Source organism: Haemorhous mexicanus, chromosome 6, assembly GCF_027477595.1.
Source record: "Haemorhous mexicanus isolate bHaeMex1 chromosome 6, bHaeMex1.pri, whole genome shotgun sequence".
NCBI lineage: Eukaryota > Metazoa > Chordata > Aves > Passeriformes > Fringillidae > Haemorhous > Haemorhous mexicanus.
In genome coordinates this window covers 50,645,763-50,673,339 of record NC_082346.1, presented here as the reverse complement: position 1 = coordinate 50,673,339, position 27,577 = coordinate 50,645,763, and the positions used below count along the sequence as shown (strand labels likewise).

The window sequence follows — 27,577 nt, the reverse complement described above, 5'->3', positions numbered from 1 at the left end:
AACTGTGTGGTCCCACATGTTAATTACTGACACCTTCACTCCCACACCCAGGAAGATGAGTTCTAGGAGCTTCCTAAATTAGCAACAGTGCTTCTAAGCCTGCCAGCCTCAGAGGAGAGGAGGATGGCTGATGTCTCTTTGCTAAGGGGAGGCTTTTTGCATTGGAGAGGGAGACTTGGATCTGGGTCCCTTCAAGTGGACTCTGCTTCAGTACAGGTTGATGCCAGGAGTAGACAGTGCTCATGGTCAGTTCTGGCCCTGTGCTCTGCAACTGGAGCCACAGGAATTCTACATTTGAACTCACTCCTTCCATCACTGCTGCATTTTCTCAAACACAGCAAGGCTGGCACTGGGCCATAAAGCATTTCTGTGATCACTGGGGCCTTTCACTCTTTTATTTCCTGTGGAAATAAACACAATTGCCTTTGGGTACCCTCTCCCCAACTCCTTCAGTGAATTACAGAAACTGCAACACAGAGGAAACATGACCCTGTCCTGCTCTAAACTGTACCTGTCAGCATGCTGCCATCCCTTGTTTCACACCTGGGTCAGGCAGAAACAAAGGTCTAGAAATCCTAGGTTTGATTAGCCCCCATTATACACCTTGGTGGCTTGGCTAACAGGTCATCACTGGGCTCCCTCTGTCTGCCTGGTTCGAGGATTGAAACAACACTACAGCAGCACTGGGAGAAAACAAGACAGTACACAGTGAACAGTTATTTTTATCTTTTTTATATTGTAGTTAGATGCGCAGTTACAGCTCCTGTAACAGTTGCTACCCAAAAAACAGCATGTACAATACCCAGAGTAAAATTTAAAAGCAAATAGGGAAGGGCCCTGGGGGTCAATGACACATTGAGCATGAGTCAGCAGTGCCCTGGCAGCCAGGAGGGCCACCCATGCCCTGGGGTGCTTCAGGCCCAGCATCAACAGCCAGGCAAGGGAGGGGATTGTCCTGCTCTGCTCTGCACTGGGGCGGCCTCACCTGGAGCCCTGGGGGCAGTTCTGGGTGCCACAATTTAAAATAGATACAAAGCTGTTAGAGAGTGTCCAAAGGAGGGCCAGGAGGGCCTTGAAGGGCATTGAGGGGAAGCACTATGAGGAGCAACTGAGGGCACTTGGTCTGTTCAGCCTGGGGGAGACTGAGGGGAGACCCCACTGCATTTAGAGCTTCCTGAGAGGGGAAGAGGAGGGGCAGACCCTGATCTCCTCTCTATGGTGCCCAGGGACAGTGAGGGAATGGCCTGAACTTGTGTCAGGGGCAGTTTAGGTTGGTTATCAGAGAAAGGTTTTTTTTACCCAGAGGGTGGTTGGGCACTGAACAGGTGCCCCAGGGCAGTGGGCACAGCACCAGCCTGACAGAGTACAAGAAGTGTTTGGACAGCGCTCTCAGGCACATGGTGTGACTCTTGGGGTGTTCTGTGCAAGGCAGGGAGTTGGATGTGATGATCCTGCTGGGTCCCTTCCAACTCAGCATAGTCTATGTTCTATGAAGCTGCTCAGCTGAGCATCTATCCTAAATTACAGATCGTAAATAAAATGGTCAGAAACAGTTAATAGTGAGAACGATAAAAGTCTACCTTTGCTTTTCAAAAACCATTAACATGGAAAGGCAGAATAGCAACCCATGATATAGAAATCCTCAAAAACTAGAAATTTAATGTATGTTTTGGGGTCTAACTACATTAGGATCCAAACTTACAAAATCTTAATTTTTAATTGCAACTACGTGTAGTCTTAAAAGTCAGTGAAACATCTCCTGTCCCATGATTATCACAGTGGTTATAAAAAGAACATTCCATACTGTAGCAAAATACCAGGATGCTGCAGTGTTTTCAGCAACATTTATAAAGAAGAATTTGCTGTAGGCTAGTTTTTAAAATCAAAGCATATAACAAACCCCCCGCATGCTTAGTTTGTAATTTAGTACCTCCTCCTAGTTCTTGTTTTTGTTCTGATGAGCATATACATTAAGATCATCTGAATTTTTTTTTTTACCACAGACATCATCCCTGTCCAATACTAGAAATAAGTTTTTTTTAATGTATAAAACCAGACAGAACACGGTGTTGCATCAAGCCTAAGCTCTGCCTTCCCATTTGTGAGCAGCCGGGGAGTGCTCCCCAGCGGGAACGGGAGCGGGCAGGCAGCAGCGCTGGCTCAGCCCAGCCCGGCCCGGCCTGCCCCTGAGGGGCCGCGACAGGGCAGGAACAGGCAGCTCCCTGCGGCTACAGCCCCAAGGGAGGGGACAGAGCCCTTCAAGCAGGAGAGCCGGGAGAGCGTTCCCAGCTACCGAGGGCAGGGCAGGGCAGGCCAGGGCAGGGCAGGGCGGAGGCCGGGCGGGTTTAGCACGGGCAGGGCTCCAGGCCCCGGCAGTAAGCAGGGGAGCGGCAGGACCCGCTGCTCCGGTACCCGCCCTCCGCCCCTGGAGACAAGGCCGGCTTTCCCGGGACTGCCAAGGCCATCGGTACTGAAATCCCTCTAAGTGCAATGTAAGGATTTGTTAAGAACATGTTTTAGGTGCTACAAATGAAGGACGTATAAGACAAAATGATGATGTTTCTTGGACAGCTGGATTTTGATGAGAAGTCAAAAACTGAAGATGCCTTTTCTGTTTGCCAGTGAACATTGTTTTGCCAGTTGTCCTCTCAGACCCAAACCCTCTCAGTCTAACTACAGTAGTACTGCATCCTGTTAGTCCGTCGCCTTTTCCGAGACTGAAATTCTTCAAAGAAGTGCTGAATGTCTTCTCTTTTAACCACCTAGGAGAAGCAGCATGAAACCCAAGTTGTGGTGGAAGAACTTAATTAAAGGATCCTGTTTTATCTCCGCACATAATACACAAAGCACAGAAAAGCAAATACCCTGAAATTTCTCTGGTGCAGCTTTCCTGTTGCACCTAAGGAGAGGATTAATGCCCAGATTCTATTGTGGATAATAAAATGTGGAAATGAGCTCCCCAAAGGCAGAACAAAGACATGGACCAAAGCTCCCAATGGTATTTTAACGACTTTGACCTCTTGCTTTTATCATCAGAAAATTTAACACAAAGCAAGATTTTCACTAGCTTGCTTTCAGGGTCATTCCAATGTAACTAAGAATGGCAATACAGCAAATTGGCCAACAAAATGCAAGTGTTACTTAATGATGGCAGGCAAATTCCTGCAGGAAAACAACGGACAAGACTGACAATCATAGTCAGTCCTTATTCTTCTAAGGGTTTAGATTCAATCTAAGAAAAACCAGAAAAGTTAAGAGCTTTTCTTCCTGAATATCTTACCTAGAGGAACAGAAGTTTTATTTTATTGTAAGAACTGCTCTCAGTACCTTGCAGACAGATTTCTCTTAAGTTCCTATTATCTCTCAACAATGTAATTAGGGAATTGTTAAACTCAAATGAAATAAGGGATTTCAGATTCCTACTGTAGTACCAGCAACTCAAAGAGACAAGAAAAAACATTACAACAGACCATCATGGTATTCACCACCCAGCCCTCAGCAGATCTTTAAAACACATTTTCTGGCACACAAATTCTGGAAGTTGCACCTTACCGTTCCCTCATCTGCAAACCTCCTGAGATAGTCAGTCAGTTCTGTCTTTAAATCATTGTATTCTGGATGGCAAAGCAAAGGCAAAGAAAACAACAGTAAGATACCCAGTTTTAGTTTAACATTGGCTCAAGAACACAACTTGTTCTACTTCCTCTTGTCATTTGTTAGGTTTACTTCAGACAAATCTAGGTTTGAATTAGATTATAAATAATAATAATGTAAACATGAGAAGCCTAACAATTTATGAGACTAACCTATGTAGTGTGTCTGTTTGCGTTGATTTCAGAGAAAGGCACAGAGATCAGTGAGTGAATTAGTACAGGTAACTAACAGACTGCCCCTGCTCCCAGCTTCCCCCCACAAAAGCACGTGTGGGGCGTGGTGGGAAGGCCCAGCCTGTAACTGGGGACTGGGACACTGTCCTTGCCAGAGTGCAGATCCCTGGCTGGAAGAGAGAAACAGCTCCAGCTATAAAGCACCTCAGCACTGTGCTCTGCAGCAGAGCTACAGCGGATGCCTGGCTGGCACCCCCAGCCAACAGGAGATTGCCAAACAACAAAACAAGGTAAGATAAATCAGCCAGACAGCAGAAGTTCAAATTAATGTTTAAATATTCACATTACAATAAATCACTATCATCACAGTATCTAAGATGTTAAACAGGGTGAAAGTTCACACACCATCCAGTGTCTCACTGCAAATTAAAGTTGTAATGATGGGCCAGAGAGGACCAATCCTGACTAAGATGTGCAACCTGTCATACAGTTGTCTGCATGTTACTTCAAAAACAGTTTGACACTAGACATCAATCTCTTGTGGCAAACCATTCAGTTAAAGTGTGTTAAAGGAGACTCTAAAAATGAGGTTGTATTTACCACAGATGAGTTCCACTTGCTGGACTCTGTTCATACTGTTAAGGGTGTCCATTAAAGGATCTCTCCTCTCTGTCTCTTGGTCACTGGTACCCTTATTTTCATAAGCCAAGACAGTGTCACATTCATCTGTCAGGAACTGGACTTCAAGCTCTGAATACATTTTCTGGAGAATAAAGTAAAATTTATGTGACAAAACTTCTCAGATGGAGGTGCTCTCCCCCAATCCTTGTTGTGTTCAGTATCACAAATAACAATAAAAATAATAAGGTGAATCTCCTTTTAACAACTTCCAAGATAGTGGATTAAACTAGTAAAGAAAATACAAACATTTAGAAGCCCTTTCCCGCTATATTAATTCCACAGGATTCAATGTGAATCTTTAGGTGGAATGAAGGGAGGTTTCAGCATTAAGAACATTTATACAGATTTTACCTAAAGCTTCTCCTCAATGATGGTCTGGGAGCTCCTCCCTGCCTGTCCCACATGTGTGATGGGAATGAAGAGAACATACATACCAAACACACATACATATGAAGAGAACATACATACCAGGCAGTCTTCACAAGTGCATAATTTGCTCCTCCAGTTCGATGGCCAAAAGGTGGCAGTATCTTTTCTTACAAATGGCTTGCTTTGGAGCTCTTTCAGCTTACAGACAGGCTCCTCGCTCTTAGTAACTACCTGAATTAAAATGAGAGTGTTCAGTACTCCATAACATCACTTCAAAGAGACCCTGATCTTTTTGGCATGTCCTTCTCCTTAGGCAAGAATTTTCTTTTGTCTCAAATACATTTATTTTTATAAACAACCTATATTACCATCCACATGAGAATTCTGATGTGGTTTCAGCAATTTCCATGGGAAATTTCTGTATAAATTTTCTGCACTAACTCTAAGTATTTAAGAACTCAGAGCTGGACCATCATGCAAGTGCAGTTACACCACTTATTGGAACAAACAGAAGTCACCTCAGTGTACTGGCCAGGTGGCTGAGAAGAAGGGACAGATGTAGCCCATCTGCAAACAGACATTACACCTCTTGACAGCCCTGCTCCACAGCTCACGCTGTGCTCCAGAGAGACCGCAGGTCTGAAAGGTCAGTCACTGAAGAGGAACATGGGAACAGACTGAACAGCCCTTCCCTGAGCCTGTACAGAGCGAGGTGGGCTTCACTTTGACTGCCAGCAGCATGAGGATGTGCAGGTCAGAAGAGAAGGCACATTTTACCTCAGGACAGGCAGACCCAGAGCTAGTGGATGGTTCATTAAATTGTTCCAATTGCTTTTCCTCCTTTGTGTCATGGTGTTCCACTCCACTTTCTTTTTTTATTTCTTTCTTCTGCTCTTCACTTTCCTCTACCTTCAGGACAATCCCTTCATCTTCAAGGGAGCTTGCTTTGGTCAAAGGAGGAACTGGAAGATACATACCCAAAAATAAAAATACTATGCCAGAAAAAGTACAGGTCACTACAGGCATTCTCTCTGCTTCTCCTATTCTAAAACACCCTGCTTCCCAAAATCTAAGCCCTAGGAGAGGGAAGAGGGTATTTCAGAGTTCTTTACTAAGATGCTTGTCCTTCTTGACACCCCTTGCTAGCTATCAGTTTCAGTAACTGTTACATGCTTTTTTGTCACATGACTGTGTTGGAGTTCTTAATTTTCTCCAAACACACCTCAAAAACACCACCCCAGATTAACTACACTAATCTCTTGTTTATTTAAAACAAGTTTCTGTTTGATGCCAATTCAAGTATGTGCCCTGTGACAAAGCTGGTTAGAAGGAGGAAAACCAAAAACAGACAAACACCCCGTTCTGTACTATTTACATTACAAGGAAAAGAACTCCAGGTAGCCAACCTTGAAAATAACATTGAAATTTTGGGCACACAAGAAATTTATCAGCAGCTGACACAAGCAGTATTTTTAGGAGACTGTGAGAAACTAGTTCTTTCTACAGAATTCAAGTAATCTATTCTTTTAAGTCCACAGAGCTGGCGTGACCACAGGGAACATGTGTTCTGAGCACAGCCCCAGCCCTACCCAGAATAATGTTAAACATATTCATTTCAGGTCACTCTGTCATTCACTCTTTGCTGCTCAGAGAGTCTGTAAGAAGTGTTTGTCTCACTGCTCCCCTTAGGATGGCTCTTCAGTTCTTTGATGAAGTTTAGAAATTAAGTTCCTTGAGTCAAGTATTAAATCTTCACCCATTTTGTGCTAGACATCTTTGATAAAGTAACTAGAAGCAAGCAGCACTGAATCAAGATTTAAGAATGAAAATTGCTTTTTATTTATTTTTATGCAAGTTACTGTCATCCCACATGTTCCACTGCTGAAGGTGATTGTCCAGAATAATTAATGAGCATCATTTTCCAACCACTTAAGGCCAATACTATGTCATTAACCAACTATGTATGAGAAATACATGCTCACAAAATACTGGCTCCGATCTCTTGACTTTCTTTACCTGCTAATTGTGATGCATAAGCCCAGAGGAAATGGCAACGTTTCATGCAGGCCTGGCACACCATTTCATGGAAGTCTCCACTTTCAGGGGGAACTGCACCAAGATGCTGTCAGAAAGAAGTGAAACATCTATATTGACCACATACTGAACTTGAGAAGAATTCAATCCCAAAGCTGTCCATAAATTGATGAGAACTATTTGGGCAATTAAAAGTACTTAGTGGCTTTCTTCTGAAAAAGCATTCCTGCAAAGCTCACACTATGTAGCACAACACTCTTCATTCATACACTTAATAAAAAAAAAGTTTATCTACAAGAACCCATCATTGAAGCCAATCTTTTTTTTTTTTTTTACTCTTTAATCCTGCAACTTCAAGTATGGAATTTCACTTGTACCCTTCAAGGCACAAGAGGCTGAATCCTTAATGCTTAACCATTAAGTAGGGCAACCACTACAGTGCTTGGCTGCTTTTAAAAGACTTCCCCAAAGTCTGAAATCAAGAATGAACAGCACAGTCTGTTCCTTGATACTTAAAAGAATTAAGAGTTTAAAAAGCATTCTTTTGAAGGAAAAACTATTCAGGTAGTTGATAATGATGTGCCTCAGTAAGAACCTTTTCCTCACCAACTATGCTGATTACAGTTTTCTAATTAAAGAGACAGTTATAAAGTTATTACTTTATTCTGCAGTGGTAACCTTCAAAAAGGTAGGACTCTTCCCAGTATTTTTTAACTGGAGTGGACAGCAGTGCAAGAGTAGACTTTCAATGCTCCTTTGCATAAGCTGAAAACAAATGCCTTGGAACTCCTGTAATACTCTCTTTTGAGAACTGCAGCACATTTCCCAAGAAAGAATTACCATACAAACCTAACCATCACCAACTCCATCCTATGCAAATGGCAGTTCTGCTATTTATAGTTTCCTTACCCTTCCATGGAACCAGTCTTCACAAACTATGCATTGGATCATCTCATCTGGAATCTAGATGAACAATCATATTATTAGCATTAAGAGCAATCTCCAGAATCTCTCACCAGTCTTAAACTGCAGTATCATGAAAATCCTGCTCAGGGAATTGCACTTCCCTCTTCACCCCTCACAGGGAGCTGCCATTAATAAGTACTTAGTGCTTTGTTAGCCAGTTTGCTCCCCTCAGGTTCAACACATGTCATCTCTCATATGATTAAGGCTGTGAAATCCCATTTATTACTACAAAACCAGTCTTCCCAGCAGGGCAAGACTTTCTCACAGAAAGCTGATAAAAGTTTATACACTACTTCTTCCTATAAGCAGAAATGCATGAACAGACAGCTCAGCAGAAGAAAGATACTGATATTCACACTGTTGTCAGGTCAGCGAAAGATGCCAGAACCTAACTTAACTGGTCACCATACAGGACAGTATGAAGTGCTTTGTTATGAAAAAACTATTAATTATTTCTTCAGAAATGTTTTTAGCTGTCTCTGAACTTGAGGGAGGGGAGCTTATAAAATGCTTTTTTTTTTTTTTTATTTTTTTATTTGAAAGACTTGTGCCACTCCTGTTCTTTAAACACCTGATTCCTGTAACTGCAAACAACAGCATGCATGTGCAAATCCAGTGCTGTGTTTTAGTGTTTCAGAGAGACAAAAAAGTGTTCCAGCTACCACCAAGGACTGTAGCTAGTGCTGCAGGACAGGACAGACTCCTCCCACCCCAGAAGCCTTGCCAGAGCATTGCGTGGAATATAAAGGGCCAACGCTTAGCAGGGGTTCATCCAAGGTTTTATTCAGGAGCTCTGGGGAGCTCCTACACCTCAGGGGCCTCCTGCTGAGAGCCCCGAGAGATGTGCCAAGGTTCCATTTAAAGGGAGGTGGAAACCAAAAGTAGGTAACATTTTACCAACCAATAAATGACCCCAAGGGATGGGTACTGGGGGATATTCATTTAGGACAGCATGTAGGGCAAGGCTTGGGGGGCTGACCCCTAACCTCCGGCTAATCACTCAACGTCCTGGACTGAAACTTCCAGATAGAGGGGATGGGATGCTGAGTGATTGACAAAGAGCTGGGGTGGGGATTTGGGGATGGTCTCATCAAGGAAGAGGGATTACATAGGCAAAGGGAAAGGGGGTACAGTCTGGGATAAACTATTTGGGAAAAATACAGGGATACAAAAACCAAACTACTTCAAAGAATTACAAAGTATAAAAACACACTACAAGATGATCCCTCCTATCACATGTAATGCATTTATTTTGCACTAGGCCACATTTCTCAAGGTTATAATAACCCTGTCCCCTAGGGGAACTCTGCAACTTCAGGGAACTGCAGCACCATTGTGTCCAAAGGACGACTTGCCTCCTTATCTGTCTCTAAGGCATAAACATACTTTACCATTAAAAAAAATTATCTAGTAATTACTTCACACAGCATATGAAAACCAATATGGAACATAAGATTTCTTGAAGTGGGATCTTCCTTGAAAAGCTCAGTGATCACCCTTTACACAGTATCTACCATAAACACCATCTATATATAATTACTACTGGATTTTGTATTTCTTACCTCATCTTCAGGATCGGGGTAAGGTCTTTTACAGGTACAGTACAATCCATAGAAGTTGTCATTATATTTATTTCCTGAATTCACCTTGCCCTTTTCCTAGGAGAAAAGGGGAAAAAGTCTCAAAAGACAACACAGTAAAAAACAAAAGGCAGTAAACTACAAAAGACAGCCATTTCTGTTCCCCCTTAATTCCTAAAATCATCATTATTTTCATCAGCCTGAATATACAAAAAGAAAGTTATTCTCCAGACACCTCTGCTTTATACTGAGCAGCAGACAGGGCACATGAGGAATGCCAAAGTGCAAAACTAAAGAGGAAAAACAGTGCGCTCACCCTTGTAGCAAATGGTAACTGTGGTGTCAGACAGATTAATGGACAGATGCTGAAGCTCACTTAACCCGTACAATTGAATTTTCACTGAACTGAAGCAGAAGGAACAACCACGTGATCCATTTCATTGACTCAAATGAGAAATGGCAACATCTTAAAATTGTCACAGGTGTCTGTAAGGGATCACTGCACCGTGACTTTGCTGACTAGCTCTGGATCCATTTCAATTATCACAGAACAAAATAGGCATACACAAAACCACTGTCTGTTTCAATGTTTGGACTGCTATTATCCTGGGAGCACCAGTGCAAGCAAACCAAGCAGCATACTGCTGCTGCCTCCCAGAAGACTGAGAATGACAGTTACTTGAAAAGTTCAAAATGCCCACCAAGTAGAAAAGTAGAGGCAACTTAATACAGTAAAAAACCATCCCATCAGTAGGGTCCGGTGGCAAACTATTAGGGCACTAATGCCATCACAAAGAGAACTGTCCCTCTGACAGCAGCACAGCCTTAAACTTTCTTAATGCAACTGCAAAACTGCGTCCTAAAAGGTTATTCTGAAACAGCTTAAAGCTGAAATGATGTGTGAGTGCAGAAACACACAACCTACTCCTGGAAGTGTGCTGACCATGGATGCAGAACTGCTGCACTGATGGATGACAAGGACCAAATGTTCCTTCTCCTCTCAGCATTTCCCTTCGGTCCCTCAACAGTTTTATTCCTTGCTGTAATATTCCCACCTTTCTTAACTTCGTGTGAAGACTGGAGGTGTCGCATAAGTCAGCACTGGCTGAGGCAAGGCACCAACCTCCCAGGATTGTTATTTTGACTCCGAATGCCTGAAACCTGTCTGAAACTTACCGGGAGTAACTTGCACTGCAGATTTTTAAACTTGCTATTTCCACAGTCACAGCGGAAATTCCTGAAAAGAAAAATGTAGTGTTTCAAGGTTTATATAAAGTGAGAACACGCTGGGTTTCGTATTCTTAACAATAACCAGCAGTTTATCGGGAGCCACGGGAGCCGCGAGGCTCCTACACGGCCGCTCCCGCCCCCCCGCCCGTACCTCTTGGTGTAGAGCTCGAAGAGGCGGTGGGTGCCGTGGCACTCGTAGCTGCAGGCCAGGCAGATCCCCGCGGGCTCGGCGCCGGGCGGCGTGCACGTGCTGCAGGCGTACAGCGCCTGCCGCTTCACCGCGCCCTGCGGGAGACACCGACCGCCCGAGGCGTGAGGGGCGCCAGGGAGGGGCGGGACTGGGCTGCCCCGCCCGGCCCAGCGCGCCCAGGCCTCGCCCCGTACTTCGGTCACGCCCCTCGCCACGCCCCGGGCCCAGGCTCCGCCCCCGGCCCCGAGGCCCCCGGCCCCGCCCCCACCTGTGAGTAACTGCAGCGCTCGTGGTCGCTGCCCCCCAGCACGGCCCGCGCTTCCTTCTCCAGCTCCTCGTTCTCCGCCAGCACCTCCGCCAGAGACACCACGGGTTCCTCCGCGCCGCTCCCGCCGCTCCCGCCGCTCCCCGGCTCGGCGCCCTCCGGAGCCGCCGCCTCCATCGCCGGGACGCGAAGGCCGAGGAGCGCGAAGCGAGGCGGGAAACACGGGGCCAAGGAGGCGCCAGGGGGCGCTACAGCGGAAGCGGAATCGCGCGCGCCCCACGTGACCGTGGGCGGTGTGTCACCGCGGGGCGGGGCAGCCCGCGCGGCCGGCACATGACCTGCGGGGCGGGCACATGAGCGGCGGGCGGTGATGGCGGACCTGGCGGCCGAGACGGAGCCCGAGCTGGGCCCGGGGCGGGATCTGGTGGCGGAGCTGCGGGGCCGCGACGGGCGGACGCGGACGGTGCGGGTGCCGTACCCGGCGGCGGCGGAGGGCGAGGCCGCCCAGCTGCGCGGGCTGCGGGGAGCCCTGAGCGAGCTGCAGGAGCGGGTGGTGGAGCTGCTGGCGCCGCTGGTGCAGGAGGAGCGGGCGGCTGCGGGCGGCGCGCGGCGCGGTGAGTGGCGGGGGGGGCGCGCCGAGGGGGCTCCGCCGGCCCCGGGGCGCCGCCCGCGCCCCACAGCGTTCACCCGCGCCCGCCCGAACTCCGGCAGGTGGTGGCGGGGATGACGACGACGACGACGACTACAATGACGACGAGGAGGATGAAGGCGAAGACGAAAACAACGTGGACGCGACGGCGAGCGGCGATGACCCTCCCGTGAAGCGGACGAAGGTGCAGCAGCCGTGAGGGCGGCGCTGGAGGCCGGGCCTGCGCCTGGACAGGCTGTACCGACTGTAAGTGTCCCGGGCCCGCTGCACGGACCCGCTTCCGCGACGCTGCTGCTCCTGTTTAAATGCGAAATGTCCATCCCGACCCTGTTTTAATACGGAAGCCTTTCCGAAAGGATGCGCCTGGGTGTGAGCAGCGTGTTGCTAACAGGGTGCCAGTGTTATGCTGACACCAGTTTTTTGGTAAACTAGTTGACAAGTATAGACTTTTCTCACAAATCTTCTGATTGGTATGTTTTTTAATAACTTATTCCGAGTCACAGGATTTCTTCATGTGACACCACTTTTAAAATAAAGCAATAAAACCAGAAATAACTCTATTTTGTCAAATATGATCTTTAAAAGTACAAGAGAGCTTGTGTTTGTATGGAGAAAAAGCAATATAAGACTACTATAAGTATCACAATTAACGAGCATGCATAGTACTGTGCCTGTTCCTGTAGAATCCTACAGTGGAAGATCATTTTTGCCTATCATCGACAAGGTTTAGTCACCTGTCAATCAAGAAGCTTCTGTGAACAGGTATAAAACACTCTTGGTAGTCATTCCATAGAGACTAAAGCCTCAGAGTGTTCTCCAGCAGAATTTAACTGCCTGAATGAATACTGTGAAAAGCATTTTGGGGGGTTATTTTCATTTTCTTGTGTTCTCCTGGCACAGTTTGTTTATATATTACGAAAACTGAGAAATCTTGAAACTTCCATATGTAGGACAAAGTGTGGAAATAAATGAACTTTTATGAGAACAAAACTGTCTGCATTCATTTGAAATGCAGGGAGGAGCCAGAAATGAGGTCCAGTAAACGTGTCCTTGACATTTATGTATTCAGATACTCTAAGATACTCAGTTGGCAGATGGGATAGAAGTAGAACTGAAAAGACCAACTCACGTTGTACACCTGTTTTCCCTTTTCCTCCAGACAAACCTTCCAGAAATGGTATGAACTGTCTAATGGCTGAAAAGCAACATTTATTTGTGGCCTTTACCTATAAACTGTGTAAACAGCCCACTGGCATGTCATGGACTAAAAATGTTTGGTCTGAAGCAACAGACTCTAACTTAGCACAGGAGTAAGTGCAGGTAACAGCCTGGACACAGCAATATGATGCTGCACCTAAGTTCCAGAAAATACCAGTGAGCATTGAGTCAAAAACTAACACTCAAATTTCTGCCTTTATAGAATCCTTGCTAGTCCCTGTAGCTACCAAAAACTGTAGCTACCAAAACTTTTAAATGACAAAAAGCACAGGAGACCTTATGCAATTCTAAGTTGTAGGTTTGCTTGTGGCAAAAGTGCCCTGACTCAACAGACTTCATTCTTCTGAGAGTTGCTGCAAGGTTACCAGGCTCAGGAAGCTTTAGTATGATGTGGTTCCCTACCCTCCCAATCCCCTACAGCTATGTTCTGAACACCATCTGGGGAGCCCCTAAGTCATCTGTGGCCCTGAATTTTAGGCAGAGGAGGTAAGCCTCAATGGAAAAAAGATGCTGTATTCTTCACCTCAGAGAGAGGCAGTGCTTTTGTACCTAACCAGCCTTCAAGAGGGCACAGAACAAGCTCAGTTCACAACATCTGCACTGTTCAGTGCAGTTTGTATGTCTTACTAATAAAACTTGGTTTTACTGGCCTAAGGAGTTGGTTTTACTCCCAAGGGAGCTCAATGGATTTCCTCACTAAAATAAAGGGGAGAATGCTGGTGTGTTTGTATGGATTTAAAAGAGCTGATGTGATACTAAATTCTTGGTAGTTAGATGAGAACCAACTACTTTTACTACTAGCTACAAAACATTACAACAAAAATCTCAAAGCTTGTCTCCTTCACAAAGACCAGGATTATATGATGTACTCCAGTGTTACTGTTTTGAAGTACTGAGTTGCTGGTTGAAACAACTTTGAGGCTAAATTCATAAAGGAACTTAACAGGCTGCAGTGTTCTGTGTTAAAAAAAAAAAATCTTTAAGTCTCAAGAATGCAAGGCACTCAGCTCTGTGAGGGAGAGGAGGTAATCTAATCCCATTATGCCCAGTAATTGGGGCATTGTGTAAAAGTGCAGTACCTTTCCTATCTCCCAGGAGAGGGATCCACAGTCATCATTTTCATTAAAGGATTTGAATGCCATTCACCCATGGCAGCCCATTTAATTCCCATTCACTCCATCTTCAAAGGTAACTTATCCATAAGCTATTATGAGTATCAGATTCTCTGTGAACTACCCCGTAGTCTGGCAGTTGGGACATCATGGGGCTTAACTCGGGGTGACTAGGTTAGCACTCAGCAGTGTGAACACCTGAGCAGTTCTGCACCAGCCAAATGGACTAGGCATGGGCCCTGAGGACTGAGTTGAGCAGAAATACCTTCTTATGGCTATAGCATGTTCTTTCTTCCCAAAGAAACCTGCACCATAGGGGTATCTTTAAGGAGAGCTAAGATAAGTCAGTTTTTAAAATTTAACTACACTATAAAATTATTAAACTGCTTTTGTGCATTAGGTCATTTGTAGAAAAATGGTTCCCATCAAAAGACTGTGACATAAAAAGCAGGATTTTTAAAAGACTAGTAAGAGAAACTAGAGAGTATCCTTTTAAGAAAACAATGGACCAGGCAAGATAAAATAAGGACAGTTAATACATACTCTGCAACAACTGGAATGTTTTGTTCCAGGGATAAGTCAATCATATATTTAATTTTAAAAAGGAATCAGATTTGCAGTCCTACTTTGCTGCTGGAAGAAACATGTCATAAGGAACACATTTTATTGTAACTTACTTTGTCCAAGTTTGAAGGGCTGCAGCCTCACATGCTCTTCATTGGACCTGCTCCCCCATGGCAGGAAATGAAGAACAGGCTTAGAAGCACTTGTGGCAGACACATTCCTGAGAGGGGAAGGGACTGTCAGGTAAAGGTCAAGCAGCTAAAGAAACTAACATCGAGACTGCTCAAGTGATTTTCAAGCAGTCTGACAATGCTTTATCTTGTGACACTAATAAATAAAAAGAAATCCAGGGTAAGTGGCATACAGATGATCATTAATCACCCTTGTGTTACAGCTACTCACTTTGTTGGCAGAACATTAAAGCTCAGAACATTGCAAAACTTCAAGCTTGATTATCCCAAAAGTTTGTAGATGATGTCATTTTTGTTACAGACAGGTCTTTGGTGACTCAGATAATCAGCCTTGGCAATACCTATACATTTTCAGAATAATCAAGCTGAAAGTTATTTCACTACTTTTTTTTTTTTAATACTACAGTAAAAACCAATTTCTCATTCATTTTTATAGTTTTTCCTTTATTTATCCTGTTGGTAAGATCCCACCTGTTGATGTTCCCCTGGTGTCAAAAATGCTGGAAGCACCAGCAGAGCTAACTTAGATCTTCTCCTACTCCCACTAATATTTGTATACACTGTGTTAATAGTTCTCCACTGCTGCTTTCCACTTCAAGCTCAAACCCTTACACATATAACATTTGCTTGAATTAGACTGTGTTTTTCTGTTGTTAGTTGCAAAGCACATGCCTGTCAACAGCTGGAATCCAAAACTAGGTGTCTGATGGAAAAGTGTACGAACACGAGCCTCCGCTCTGCAAGTCCCCGCCATGCCCAGCACATGCCCCACATCCAGACAGCTTGGGTCATCCTACCAGGCCTGCCACTGAATTTACTAAGGGTCACATGCTTGCATGACAGAAAATTAGGTGGCTCTCCTATCATTTTCTATTTTTGATGCTTCCTCTTATGTGCTTGGCTCTTTAAATAATTCCATACAATGTAACTGTTAAGTTTAAAACTACAGGTCAAGTTGAAAACAGTCCAGCCAGAGGTATCTCTCTTACACAAAAGTAAAGAAACAAGGGGATTCAGTTTTATCCAGCAAGCCCCAAAATTTCAGGCTACAAATTAGTAATTAGGGCACAGAGCATAAAAGGACAACAAAAGATGAATGAACACGCCCACTAAGGGAAGGACATGAGCACAGGCTACAGCAACTGACAGCCAGCACTGTTGTCTGGCACCAAACAGGCAAAAATACCCCACTAAACCAAAAACAAACAACAAAAATGAAAAGCTATTGGTAAGTATCTGCATTAATAGACTTGTGTTTATAAACAATGAAAAGTTTTTATTTTATAGATAAATAGTATGGTGATTTGAAAAGTTGAGAAACACAACTTAAAAGCTCTGACTCCCCAAGATACTAACTACTCGTCAGAGTTTATAATTTACTCTTACTCCAGCACACTAACATGGCAGCTTCCTCCTTTTCATATTGCACTTAGAACTCAAACTCTTCTTGCAAAGGCTACATTGTTTTCAGGTCCTAGCACCAATGCTGACAATTTAAACCAGTGTCTCAAGGTATCTCCAAGTGCAAACAGAAAGTTTAAGGTGTTGGAACTGCCATGCTTAAACACAGCAACAGTGAAAATAGTGTTCTCTTTCCAAAGCAAGAGAAAGACAACACTCTCCAGGATTCCCTTAAAGCAGTCAGAAATAGATTAGCATTTGTGATTATTAGGTATGGATAATCACAGACAGTTGAAGTTATAGTCAAGGAGTTTAGCTCATAATTTTTTTGAGGCTACTGCTTCTGAGAAGTATATTTTGCACTGTTTTCATATTTGTTACTTCCATCATGGCTGGGACAAAAATTTAGCTATTCTCAGAAGAAAAAAAAAAAATGGACAGAAAGAATAGATTCGGTCTTATTCAAAATATGCTATTCCAAAATAGCACTGAAAAATAGAGGTTGAAACTATGGCAAAAAAACTCAATGGAATTTCAGTATGACTGAAGAAATTTACATTCATTACAAGAATGAGAAGAAGGTACGTTACTTCTTTGAATTTCTGGAAGAAACATGATTATCTGTCTTACAACCTGTTAGTAGCATCCCCCAAACAGCTAACTTTCCCAAATGCAAAGTTTTTCCTAATATATCAGCTCTCTTGGAGCACAGTTTTGCATGATGTCTGGAGTGAAATTAGAATGGTCATAAATTTCGGTAACTTGTAATTTTATCAAGCAAGATGGTAGGAGAAGGAACACAGAGATTGTTGTGCAGACTACAGGCCAATGCCAGCATAGGCTGCTTTTGATGTCATAGGAATAGTTTAAAACATCAAGCTCCAGGCCTATGCCACTCCTCACTGCCTACCTACTACAGCGTGGGACTGTTGTGACTAAGAACAAGTAGGCTACCACAGAAAAAAATGTACTTTTTCCCTTTAAAAGTTTGCACAAACTTTATTCTTTGCTTCCTGTTTTTGTATCTAAACTTGTTTTTTAAAAATTCATTAAAAACAGCACTGATGTAGATAATAAAAAAAAAAAGAAAAAGCAAAGAATTGTGTTAAGTGCAGCTTTTATAATCACATTCTTAATTTCTTTTTTTCTTTTACATTTTCCACAAATTAAGTATTTTTTCATTGATTTCACTCCAAGGGAAAACATAGGAAATCACTTTTCTGCACAGAGGAGTAAAGTTGTGGACCAGAAACTTGTTTCCCCACAGGACATTTCAGATGGAGAGTTGCACTTTTGCATCATTAAGGCAAAATGATGAATACTTCCATCACATGTCACGCAGGTCTCTCCCACTCTGGCCACTCGAAAGAACCATAATTAAAAACCTTTGTAATGACTTGTTTGTTTTAAATAGAAAACAGTCATTCTCTTCATTGCTTATCAGTTTGAAAGAAAAGGCTCTTTCCGGCCTTCACTCAGAACTTCAGTCTTGTGATTAGATCAAGCATATGCAATTGCTTCAAATCAGCAACAGAAACTAGCAGTCGGGCTAAGTGTCAATTAGTTGTAACCTACTGATCTGATTAGAGGCCTTCACAAATGTTTGGTGACGATTGCAAATAACAGCCAAGCAGATAGGAATGATGCAATACCCAACAGTTTTGGGGTCAGCTCTTGTACAGGAATAGAGGAACAAGAACATCTGTAAGTACGGTATTAAAAATATTATCGTCCACAGCCAGAAGGGCAGGGATAGCAGTCGTACTTTTAAGGAGTGTGTCCATGTGGTTCCTTCCTGTGGCTCCTTGGGATGTTGCTGAATGTGCTCCAGTGCTAGTTTGTTGTAAGTTTCATTGATTTCAAAGACGTAATAAAATGCTGCAGCACTTGCTAACAAGTACAGCCCCACGCCAATCCAGCCCATCCTCTGGCGGAAGTTCATCATTCTCCATGCTCTGCACCTGAAACAAAAGGTGACATAAACATTCAGTACAGCTTGGAAAAAGAGTGAACAGATGAACCTTGCTTTTCATAAGTTACCCTTCTATAACTTTTCATGACACATTAGTTAAAACACACACATCAATTTCTGAAGACCTGAGTTTTCTCTACATCATAGAAAATCATTACTCTGCCAGCAACAGGTTAATGGCAACAACATAAGAAGCTCCACTGATGGCTCTGGATAGTTTAGGGCCTGCTGGCTATCAGGATATACCTGGCTTAAGCCAGGTACTTAGGGAATAAAACAAAAGTCATCAATTGGGTAAGTTCTGCCCTCAATGTCTAGACATAGAGATAGTGTAAGATTTTCTATAAATATGTAAAGTTTGGAAAATTCTTTGATGCCTGCAAGACAAACAGGCTGCTGGACAGCCAGTAACGGTACCATCACTGCTTGTGTGTGGTGCAGCAACATCCACTTGTATTAAGCTCTAGCTGAGTGCCCATTTATGAACCACTGAAAGGGATGTTTTCAATTTGAACATGAGGTCCAAGGCTTAGGCTGTACTAAAGGTAGGTACCTGCACAAATTATTGGAGCCCCACAGACACTACTGGGCTCAATTTGAGCTGCTTGAAATCTCCAGCTGGCCATGTGGGTCTAGGTGACTGGAAACACTCTTCAAACCAGTCACTAACACTTCAGCTGGAGTGTACCTCCACACAAATGAAGTCATCACCTCTTCCCCTCCAAACAGCCCTTGCACAGGGCAGGGAGAACCACTGCTTCCCTGCAACTGATTAGGGTTCTTCAAAAAACAAAAAAAGCTTTTTCAGACCTCTGGGCTTTTACCTTTCGTACCTTTTCCTACAGAGGGGTAAAATCCATCTATGTAGTGCTGTTTTAAGAAAATATATCAGGCCTTTAAAATACCATGCAGAAACGCTTATTGAAAAATTAATTATGCATAGAAAACAGTAACAATTCATAGAAGCATTTGAATTTACCATAAACTATACAAAATCATTACACCGTTCTAAATGATCCCTTCTGAGCCAGACCAATCTGCCAGTTTCGTTGGCAATCCCACTTCCTGATTTTACATAACTGTAATATATTGAGGGATATCCTCAATCCTGACATGACAGAATCTGATCAAGACAGCCCTAGAGAAATTGTTCTGGCCCTCAGACTCCTGCATTCATGGTGGCTAAAAGAATCAAACATTCAGGGACATAAATACCTGAGAAGGAACAGTGAATACCTGAGAAGGAACAGTAAACACTTGAGAAAGCTATTGCAGCCTTAAGTAATGTCAGCTTCTCGTTCAGCTGATCCTTCTATATAACTCAGCTGCACGTTTCCCTTCATTACCCGAGTCAATACGTCTAGTAGGACAACTGAAAAATTGTTGAAAGGAACTGGAAGGTAAAAAACTTGAACGCCAGGTCTGCGTTTACCCACTAAATAAGCCACTAGCTGTTTTTTTTCCAGCAGTTCGGCATATCCGAGCTGGCTCACGAGTTGTCGCCTTCGAGGAAAATAAACGCTCACAAGGTACGTACATACCGAAAACATAAACACCATCAAAACAACAGCAGATTTAAGAAGGTAAACATCAGCGCGTTTTGATCCTGCCCTTGAGCAGCAGCCAGAAGAGAAGCCTTAGTTCCCGGTTATATCGAAAGAGGCTGAGCTAACAGAGGCTTCTCATTGTTATTCTCCGTTTTCAGACCCAACTCCAACGTGCAGCTTTTGGGCATACCCGCGATGGTTCTCGGACCCCTTCAGCCCACTGGGGCTCTCCTCCGGCGACCCCCCGCGCACACCGCCCGCCGGACCCGCGCTTCGGGCGAGACGCGCTTTGCCGCCGCGAGTCCTTCTCGGCGCCGGCAGCTCCTTACCTTCCTCCGGCGGAGAAGGAGGGAGCGGGAGGGCGGCGGCGGGCGGCCCGCTCCCCTCAGCCCGCGCCGCGGCGCCGGGAGGCGGCGAGTCCCGCGGGCCCGCCCCGCTGCCCGCCCGCCGCCATGGCCGCCCGCCGGCACCGGCACTTCCGGCTCGGGCCGACGGCTGCCGGGACGCGCGGCCGCATCCGGGGCGGGCGCCTTGGCCGGCGGCCATCTTGGCTCGGGCGCGCGCCCCTCCGTGGCCGGAGTGGCCTCGCCCAAAATGGCGGCGTCGCCCTGAGGCGGCGCTCGGCTCTTCGCGGGGGACGGACCCGAAGCGTGTTTGGCACAGGGGCGGCGTGAGTCCGCCGTGGAAAATAACAACGATTACTAAGGAAGTTGTAACAGAGACTACAAGTTTGCCAGCAAATGGCAAACGTGTAGTCAAGCCCCAATATATGCTTATACATAAACATGACGTAGTGGATTATTTCTATTAAATTAAATTATCAGGAGATATTATAGGCTTATTATCCCATGGGAACCGGGGGTTGGGAACAGGTGATCTTTAAGGTCCATATGTCTCTATGATCTACTGGAGAAAAGCTTTTAATGACGGATAGTTTAAATTGACAGCAAAATTATACGGTCAGGTGTGCGCTATTGAATGACGGCGATGATTTTGGGAGAGTTTGTGCAGAGCGTGTTCGCCGGAATTCAGGCGCTGTGACGCGAGCTCCGCGTCAGTTAATGCTGAAACTGCATCGCGTTACATATGAAGTGAAACCTGCTTCTAAATTGTATCCCAAACTCATGAGAAAACTACCCTTTCTTACCGTGAAACCAGCAGTGACCACAATTCACTCTCATGCAGCTGTTGCTAAGTTAAGAAGGCTAAAAAAGGATTTTAAAAGGAATGCCCAATAAGAAACAAAAGTTACTAAGGCAATGACTTTTTTTGTTGATGTCTAAATACATAGGATCTTCTGCCAATTTTCTTGGGGACGTGGTAGGGACATGTGACACAGTAGATAAGAGCTGCTGCTAAATCAAATCTATGATGGCTTATTCTGCTGTGTTTGGTGTTTCAATGAAAAGTGTTAGAAGCTGGTGTTTGGGATTATAGTCAGGACAGCTGATGAAGCAATGCACGGAGCTGCAAATATCAGTAGAGAAAAGGGACACTTGAGAGCCCACAAGAGCCAGAAATACAAATCTCGTCATACAGCAACTTCAAATTAAGTCATACTCTTGGGGGTTTTGTTTTTGGGGGTTTTTTGTTGTTGTTTTGGGTGGGGGGGGGGCTGTTTGGTTTTTGTTTGTTTGTTTTGGTGTTTTTGTTTGTTTGGGGGGTTTTGTTGTCAGGGTTTTTAAAAATTATTATTATTGCTTTAATGCTCATTGAAGGCCCAAAAGTGACACAAGATGGCGCCCAGAACCACAGGCAGAGCCAACCTGAGCAACACTCTGACTCCCGGGTCAGAGATTTTACACTTTACTTCAGTTGAATGAAGATTTCATTATCTTTCCTGAAGTTTAAATAAACCTAAACCTAAATAAACCACTAAATTAGTGTAGTTCTGATGACAGATGTAGATATGAATAGCTACACACAGGTAATTACCACTGGAACACTTCTCTCAACTAAATGCCATTCTTTCCATTCTTACAGGTGGTGAGGTCCCAGTTGATCTAAAAGTGAATAAAGCTCCTGTGTGGCTAACAGACCTTCCACTCAAGCATGGCTATATTGCATTTTCTTATATTGAGGTTAGAGGTAATGATGAACCAGTTTATTTTAAAAAACCCACCTAGATGTCAAAGAGAAGGCTGCCAGTACAAATTAGTATGGGACTGCATGAATGTATGGCTTGGCAGTGGATACATGTGCTAAGTGTAAAACCTGAATTTGCACTTAGGATTCTGAAGAAAAATCAGTGAAATGTGGACCTTATTTCTACTTAAGAAGCCTGTCTTTTCACTGAATGGTTGGAGTTGGAAAGAGAGGATGGTGTAGGATTTAACCTGCTTGTAAACCAAGTAGCTTAAAAGACACAACTAAGGGTCTTCTGTGATAAACATAGAGCCTGAGATTGTGGCTATAAAGAGAAGGATCTAAAAAATTTGAAGAGTTATAACAATCACAAGCTGCCTTTGAAAGGTAAGGCATAACCCCAGACAGAGTGATTTGTAGTATTTCGGGGCTAGATCTCAATCTGTATAAATTCAGTGTTATGCTTAATGCCTGCCATAGTAAAGGAAGGGACAGGGGAAACAACAGAGGATTCCTTGGTTGGTTAGTTTTAGCAGCAGGCCTCTGAGGGGGGAGGGAATAATACAAAATTAGTAGAACAAGAAGCAACTGTTCTCAGCTTTAGACAAATTCCAGTCACAAGTGCTGGTAATAATAAGGGGAAAGAACTCATAACTCTGCATATTGAAATGAGAACATACACCTGGTGAGACTCAAAAGGGTAATATTCAGCTTGGGAAACCAGAGAAGATAGAAGTCTGCTGAATCCAAAGGAAATAATATTTAATTAACAGAGTCAAAGAATTAATCATGGGATTTTGTAGCATTAAAAAAGAAGTGTTTGACCTAGTTTTGACATGCAATGTATTTTTATAGAAATATTTGGTTTATTTTGAAGGTAAACCAGAGAAGCAATGGAGCAGCAAGAGCTGGCTGCTCCATAGAGGGCAAGACCTAGCATAATAACACAAGTGATGGGCCAGAGCCTCACTGCCCAAGCCCAGTCCCACAGAGCCTGAGCAAGGCAAGCAGGGAATACTGGATTCAGACAGGAGTACAGAGCATCAGGCAAGTAACAAGGCAGGTCCAGGGTCAAGCTGTGAAGGCAGCCCACAGGCTAAGGTCAGACATCACCTGGCAATTGCCATGAAGGTCCATACTGATAAGAAAAGACTGAGATCAAGCTAGGAAGTCAGTCTGTGACTCCAGATCCAGATAAACATGGCTTGGCACAGTCATGGCTGAGCTGTGGACACATATTGATACAGGTCAGGCAAAAGCATGGGGCTTGGCTAAACTGGGGCTCCTGAGCCCATGGGAGGGGTCAGGTGAGGATTATTGGGCCTGTTAAAGCCTCTTAGGATGCTCAGGATCCTGACAAACTACATAGGATAAATGAGAGTTAACAAGAGGAATCAGAAGGGTTAATTGTAAACTTTAGATCAAAGAAAGTTTTCATAACTCAGTATTAATAGAAAGTTTTTTCCCAGGCTTAGATTTTAGCCAAAATGGAAAAGCAAAGGTAGAATACCTGAGATGATTACAAAACCAAAATTAGCTGGCGTTCCAAATTGAAGCTGAAGGACAGAATGCATTTCACATCCTTTTTGGTGGATCTTATGTTTATATTTAGCAGAGTTGTAGTAGGTTCTCACTGACAAGTAATCAAGAAGTGAGAATCTAATAACAGAGATATTTCTGTCAAGATGGCATTTGCCTTCCACTTTGTAGGACACTGATTTGTGATTCATCTAGAACATCATGTTCCTGGATCTTTTCCTTATTAATCCTAACTCTAAACCACACTTTTGGCTAGAGAACTAGGATCCTTACAGACTGTATATATGTTGGGATTCCAAGGGAAAAACTCATGTGAATTTTTATCAGTGTGTGCATGAATGCCTAGTGTTTCTGCAGCTTGTAGCAGCTTTATTTATTAGATGTTGTTACAGTGAATTTTGTAGTATCCTGTTGTGGTGTAATAAGTTGTTTTGATCAGTTTCTTATAATTCAGTGTGAGTCAAGAACATTAGTTTGCTTCAATTCATATGTTTTATGAATCTTTAGTTTGTGTTTTAGAACTTTTGTTTCTTCTGAAAATAAGGCTATAATCTTCTGATTCCTTTTTTTTTTCCCTTGAGTGGTGGTTTTGTCTGTACTGCTGTCTTTCTCTGAACTTTTTTGTTGGAGACACCTGTTTTGTTATAGAGTGTAGCACTTTCATTTGGGAACATGCAAGAAACTTTTCTATAGGATTGAATTTTTATATTTTATTTTTTCTCATTTTAAATGGAAAGAGCATATTTGCTTGGTTTGGCTACACTAACCACATGAAGAGCTTTTCAGTGAGGTGAATGGTGATCTTTATCACTTTTGACTTACTTTGTATACTTTGAATTTTTGGGACCTTAAATTACCTTAATCTTAAATTCTCAGTTCCTGAAATTCTGCTTCTACCTTTTGTTTTTTGGAAGCAGCCACATCTGAGTTAAGCTTCAGGCAATCATGTTATCCAGCTTCTTTGAATACCATCCATACTTTGTTCTTAGTTGTAGAAATATTTATCATCTTTCCAACAAGCTTTTTGATATTTACAAATGGAATAGCGATCTTATTCTCTCAAACATCCACAGTAAACATCTGCCAAAGGAAGAATTATATGCTATAACCCTTTGTCTAAGTGCCTATAAAGAACTGAGTCTTTTATGAAGAAGGGCCTTGGTATTTTAGACAGAACTCTTCACTACACTGATGCTCCTTGTTCATAACTTACCTCTGAATGAACACCTCATGGCTGCATTGTTCATTGTTTACCTCTGAAGAATACCTTGTTCATTATTTACCCTCATGGCTGCATTGTCTGTGGTAAAACAATTCTGGCCGGAAAGAGATAAAATCTTTGCTTTTACCTTCTCCTTTGCAGCCAATTACAAAGTGGCTTCAAAGTTGAGCAAGAACTGACAAAACATACTGAAAGGATATGGGCAGAGGTGTCTGGTAACTGACTATTCTTCTCTGTGGCCTTTATTCAAGCAGAGGACAAATACAATTTATGCAGAAGCAATACAGATATTGATCTCACAGCTCCAGTGATATGACCCAGCATTGTACTGGCCTTGGAGGAAAGAGAACTTGCAGAATTTTTGTCAAACCAGTTCACAGCTATAAATTGCATTTCAACAAAACCATTATTCATTACAATTTATTGGTTTTGGTGAAATCCCCACAAATAATATAAAAACCACCCAAGTCCACTTCCAAAGCCACCATTAAACTCGTGAGAATTCTGCTTTTCCATGTTTTCAACTAAAGTCAGCTCATACTACCAGAAAGGAACAGTTATTAAATTTCCATGCTGAGTTTTCTGCTGTCAACATGTTTGGTCATATAAACAAGTTAACTGAAAAATGACCCATGTTAAAAAGATAAACAGAATCCTTCTTCTGTCCATATAGATAGACCAAGAGAAACATCTGACCATCTCAGATAGTGACTGCTCCATCCTCACAAGAGGAGTGATATTTTTTAAATTTCCACTAATTATCTCTCCTTCAGTGGTGCTTAAGTGAAGCAAGTCAGTAATATCATAGAATTATTGTAGAGATTTAGTTATTGCCTCTTCTGAGATTCCCCATTTCCAGGATGTACCTATCTTGCTCTAGACTGTAAACTGTATGCTGCAGGGAGTATCTATATTTAGATTTTCCAGAAACATAACTTTCTTTCACTAAACAAATAGTGAAAGAACTCAGTTCAGATCAGGCCTTTTCCCAAGTTCAAAGGATCCCAGCTTTTTTGCTTAGACCAGGATGGAGGTTTGGAAGAGGTAGACAGCATATTGTTTAAGATTTGCAGACTCTAACCTTTCAAAAACAAAAACAAAGACCAAAACAACAACAACAAACCAAAATTAAACAAACAAAAACCAAAGAAGCTTCAAAACCCAACAAAACCAAACCAAACAAAAAGAACTTTATGTGTGTGTCTTTTAGGAACCTCTTCCCTCTGTCCTCTTAGAGCTTAGGAATTACCCATAGTTACTAACATTAAAATGTCCTGCAAGAGGCATATGTGTTAGATATCCACCTATATAATGTGAGGATTGATAGGTTCTTAGTCAGATAAATGTCTGCATAGATTATAAAAAGACAGAACTCGTCTGAGGCAATGGGAAACCACTGTCAGAGGCAGGCTGAATGACAGAAGTACCTGATGGTTTATCCAAGCTCCAGGCCTGCAGAGCACCTCGTTTCTCATGGAAGTGCTCGATGTCAGCTCAGCTGTCGCAAGTGCACACTGTCAGCTCAGCTGAGAGGCCAGCACCAGAGAGGAGGCTTTCATACAAATGTCATCAACTGGAAGTAAATCTTCATCCTCATCTGTAAGGAGGGCTCCTGTTGTCCTGTTGTTTATCTTTAGTGAAAGATAAAAGTCTGTTCACTGTAGCTGTGAAGCTTTTAAGTGCTCACCTACCCTTTAAACTGAATTTGCCTTTTTCTGAAGTCCATGCTAGAGGTCTGTACCAGAAATCAGCACAGAGATCCAGAATGACTTGAATAATCAAACAGATATTAAGAGCAGTTGATGGTTAATCTCAAAGGGAAAATATCAATAATTTATCAGTAAGTAAGTATTCACATTTCATTTTAAAAAAGCACATTAAGCAGTATTTGCAAATCTTTAAAGCAAAAGTCATTATGTTTTTTCCTTACTGTGCAGAATTTTTAAGCTGCTGCTCTGTGCTATATAAAATGAAATTTCAGTAATGCCTACTGTCATATACTCTGTCATATAATTCCAAGTGAATATTTGAATATCTCCAGCTTAACACATTTATTACTGCATTTGTTGGCATTCTTAAAGAGGGGAAATGTCTCCTTCTCCACACAAATGTATGCTTGATTTGCCTTTCACCAATACAATGTAAACATAGTAATCATAAAAACATGAAGGTACTGGGAGAGTAAAGAAATACACTGCTATGAGACTGAGACTGTAAGAAGTGTAAGTGCCTCCAAATCAACACCTTCTCCACCTGAAAAAGTATCTGGCTTAAATTAGTGTGTCACTGTAGGTGCATTTCTGCACTGCTTTGTTTAATAGGAGTTAGAGCACCTCCATTCTAAATGGATGCCTCTACATAGCGCAGAACTTATTTGCCAGGAGTTTATAGTGTTCTGGGTAGCTATTACCAGTTGAAGTGTTTCACCAGTGAATCCAGTGCAAAAATGATGATGTTGCAATGGACTGTGATGCAAACTTAAACCTATCCTGATCTGGATATTGAAGAAGAGGTTACCATTTCAAGGTTATTTTCATCTTCTATTCTGTCACTCTTTTTTCACTAGCTAGAAACTATAATTCTCAGGTTGTTGGCAAGTTTTGAAGTGCTAGTTCTAAGTGCTCTGGCAAAACAGCCTCTGAAGCAGTGGAAAATCTTTAGCTTGGTAAAATTAGGCAGCCTGGTACTTTTCTGGAGTGGCTTCATACAGTGAAAATACTTAGAGACTTGGTTAGCCAGCGCTGCACTTCTGGGTGAGAACAGCCACCCTAAGCCAGGAGGATCAGAAAGAACAGTGGAACAGAAGGTGTAGATGCCCCTTCTCTGGAAATCTGCACAAATAAGGTCCCTAAAACCACACCAACGTTAGCCAGCAACACAAGAGTTTTGTAACTGTAGAAAAGTCTGTGACAGCTGCAAATTCTCCTTTCCCCAG

At 43.1% G+C, this 27,577-nt stretch overlaps 2 protein-coding genes across 3 annotated transcripts; both read right to left on the bottom strand.

Moving 5' to 3' along the window:
- Nucleotides 1–716: 716 nt before the first annotated feature.
- UBR7 (ubiquitin protein ligase E3 component n-recognin 7) lies at nt 717–13,032 on the bottom strand. Its single transcript, XM_059850197.1, has 11 exons — nt 11,146–13,032; nt 10,839–10,972; nt 10,634–10,694; nt 9,440–9,535; nt 7,821–7,874; nt 6,894–6,999; nt 5,655–5,839; nt 4,977–5,108; nt 4,428–4,590; nt 3,553–3,614; nt 717–2,762 (listed from the first exon to the last, which is right to left on the bottom strand). The coding sequence occupies exons 1-11, from the start codon at nt 12,109–12,111 to the stop codon at nt 2,670–2,672; spliced, it is 2,052 nt and encodes a 683-aa protein (XP_059706180.1). The 5' UTR covers nt 12,112–13,032; the 3' UTR covers nt 717–2,669.
- A 4,345-nt stretch (nt 13,033–17,377) lies between these two features.
- Nucleotides 17,378–20,262, bottom strand: LYSET (lysosomal enzyme trafficking factor). 2 transcript variants are annotated; one of them, XM_059850198.1, is made up of 2 exons: nt 20,126–20,262; nt 17,378–18,238 (listed from the first exon to the last, which is right to left on the bottom strand). In XM_059850198.1, exon 2 carries the CDS (start codon nt 18,220–18,222, stop codon nt 17,827–17,829), a length of 396 nt encoding a protein of 131 aa, XP_059706181.1. In that variant the 5' UTR covers nt 18,223–18,238; nt 20,126–20,262; the 3' UTR covers nt 17,378–17,826. The 2 variants fall into 2 exon arrangements, with proteins under 2 accessions (XP_059706181.1, XP_059706182.1); XM_059850199.1 differs by lacking the exon at nt 20,126–20,262 and adding an exon at nt 19,791–19,929.
- Between the last annotated feature and the right edge of the window lie 7,315 nt (nt 20,263–27,577).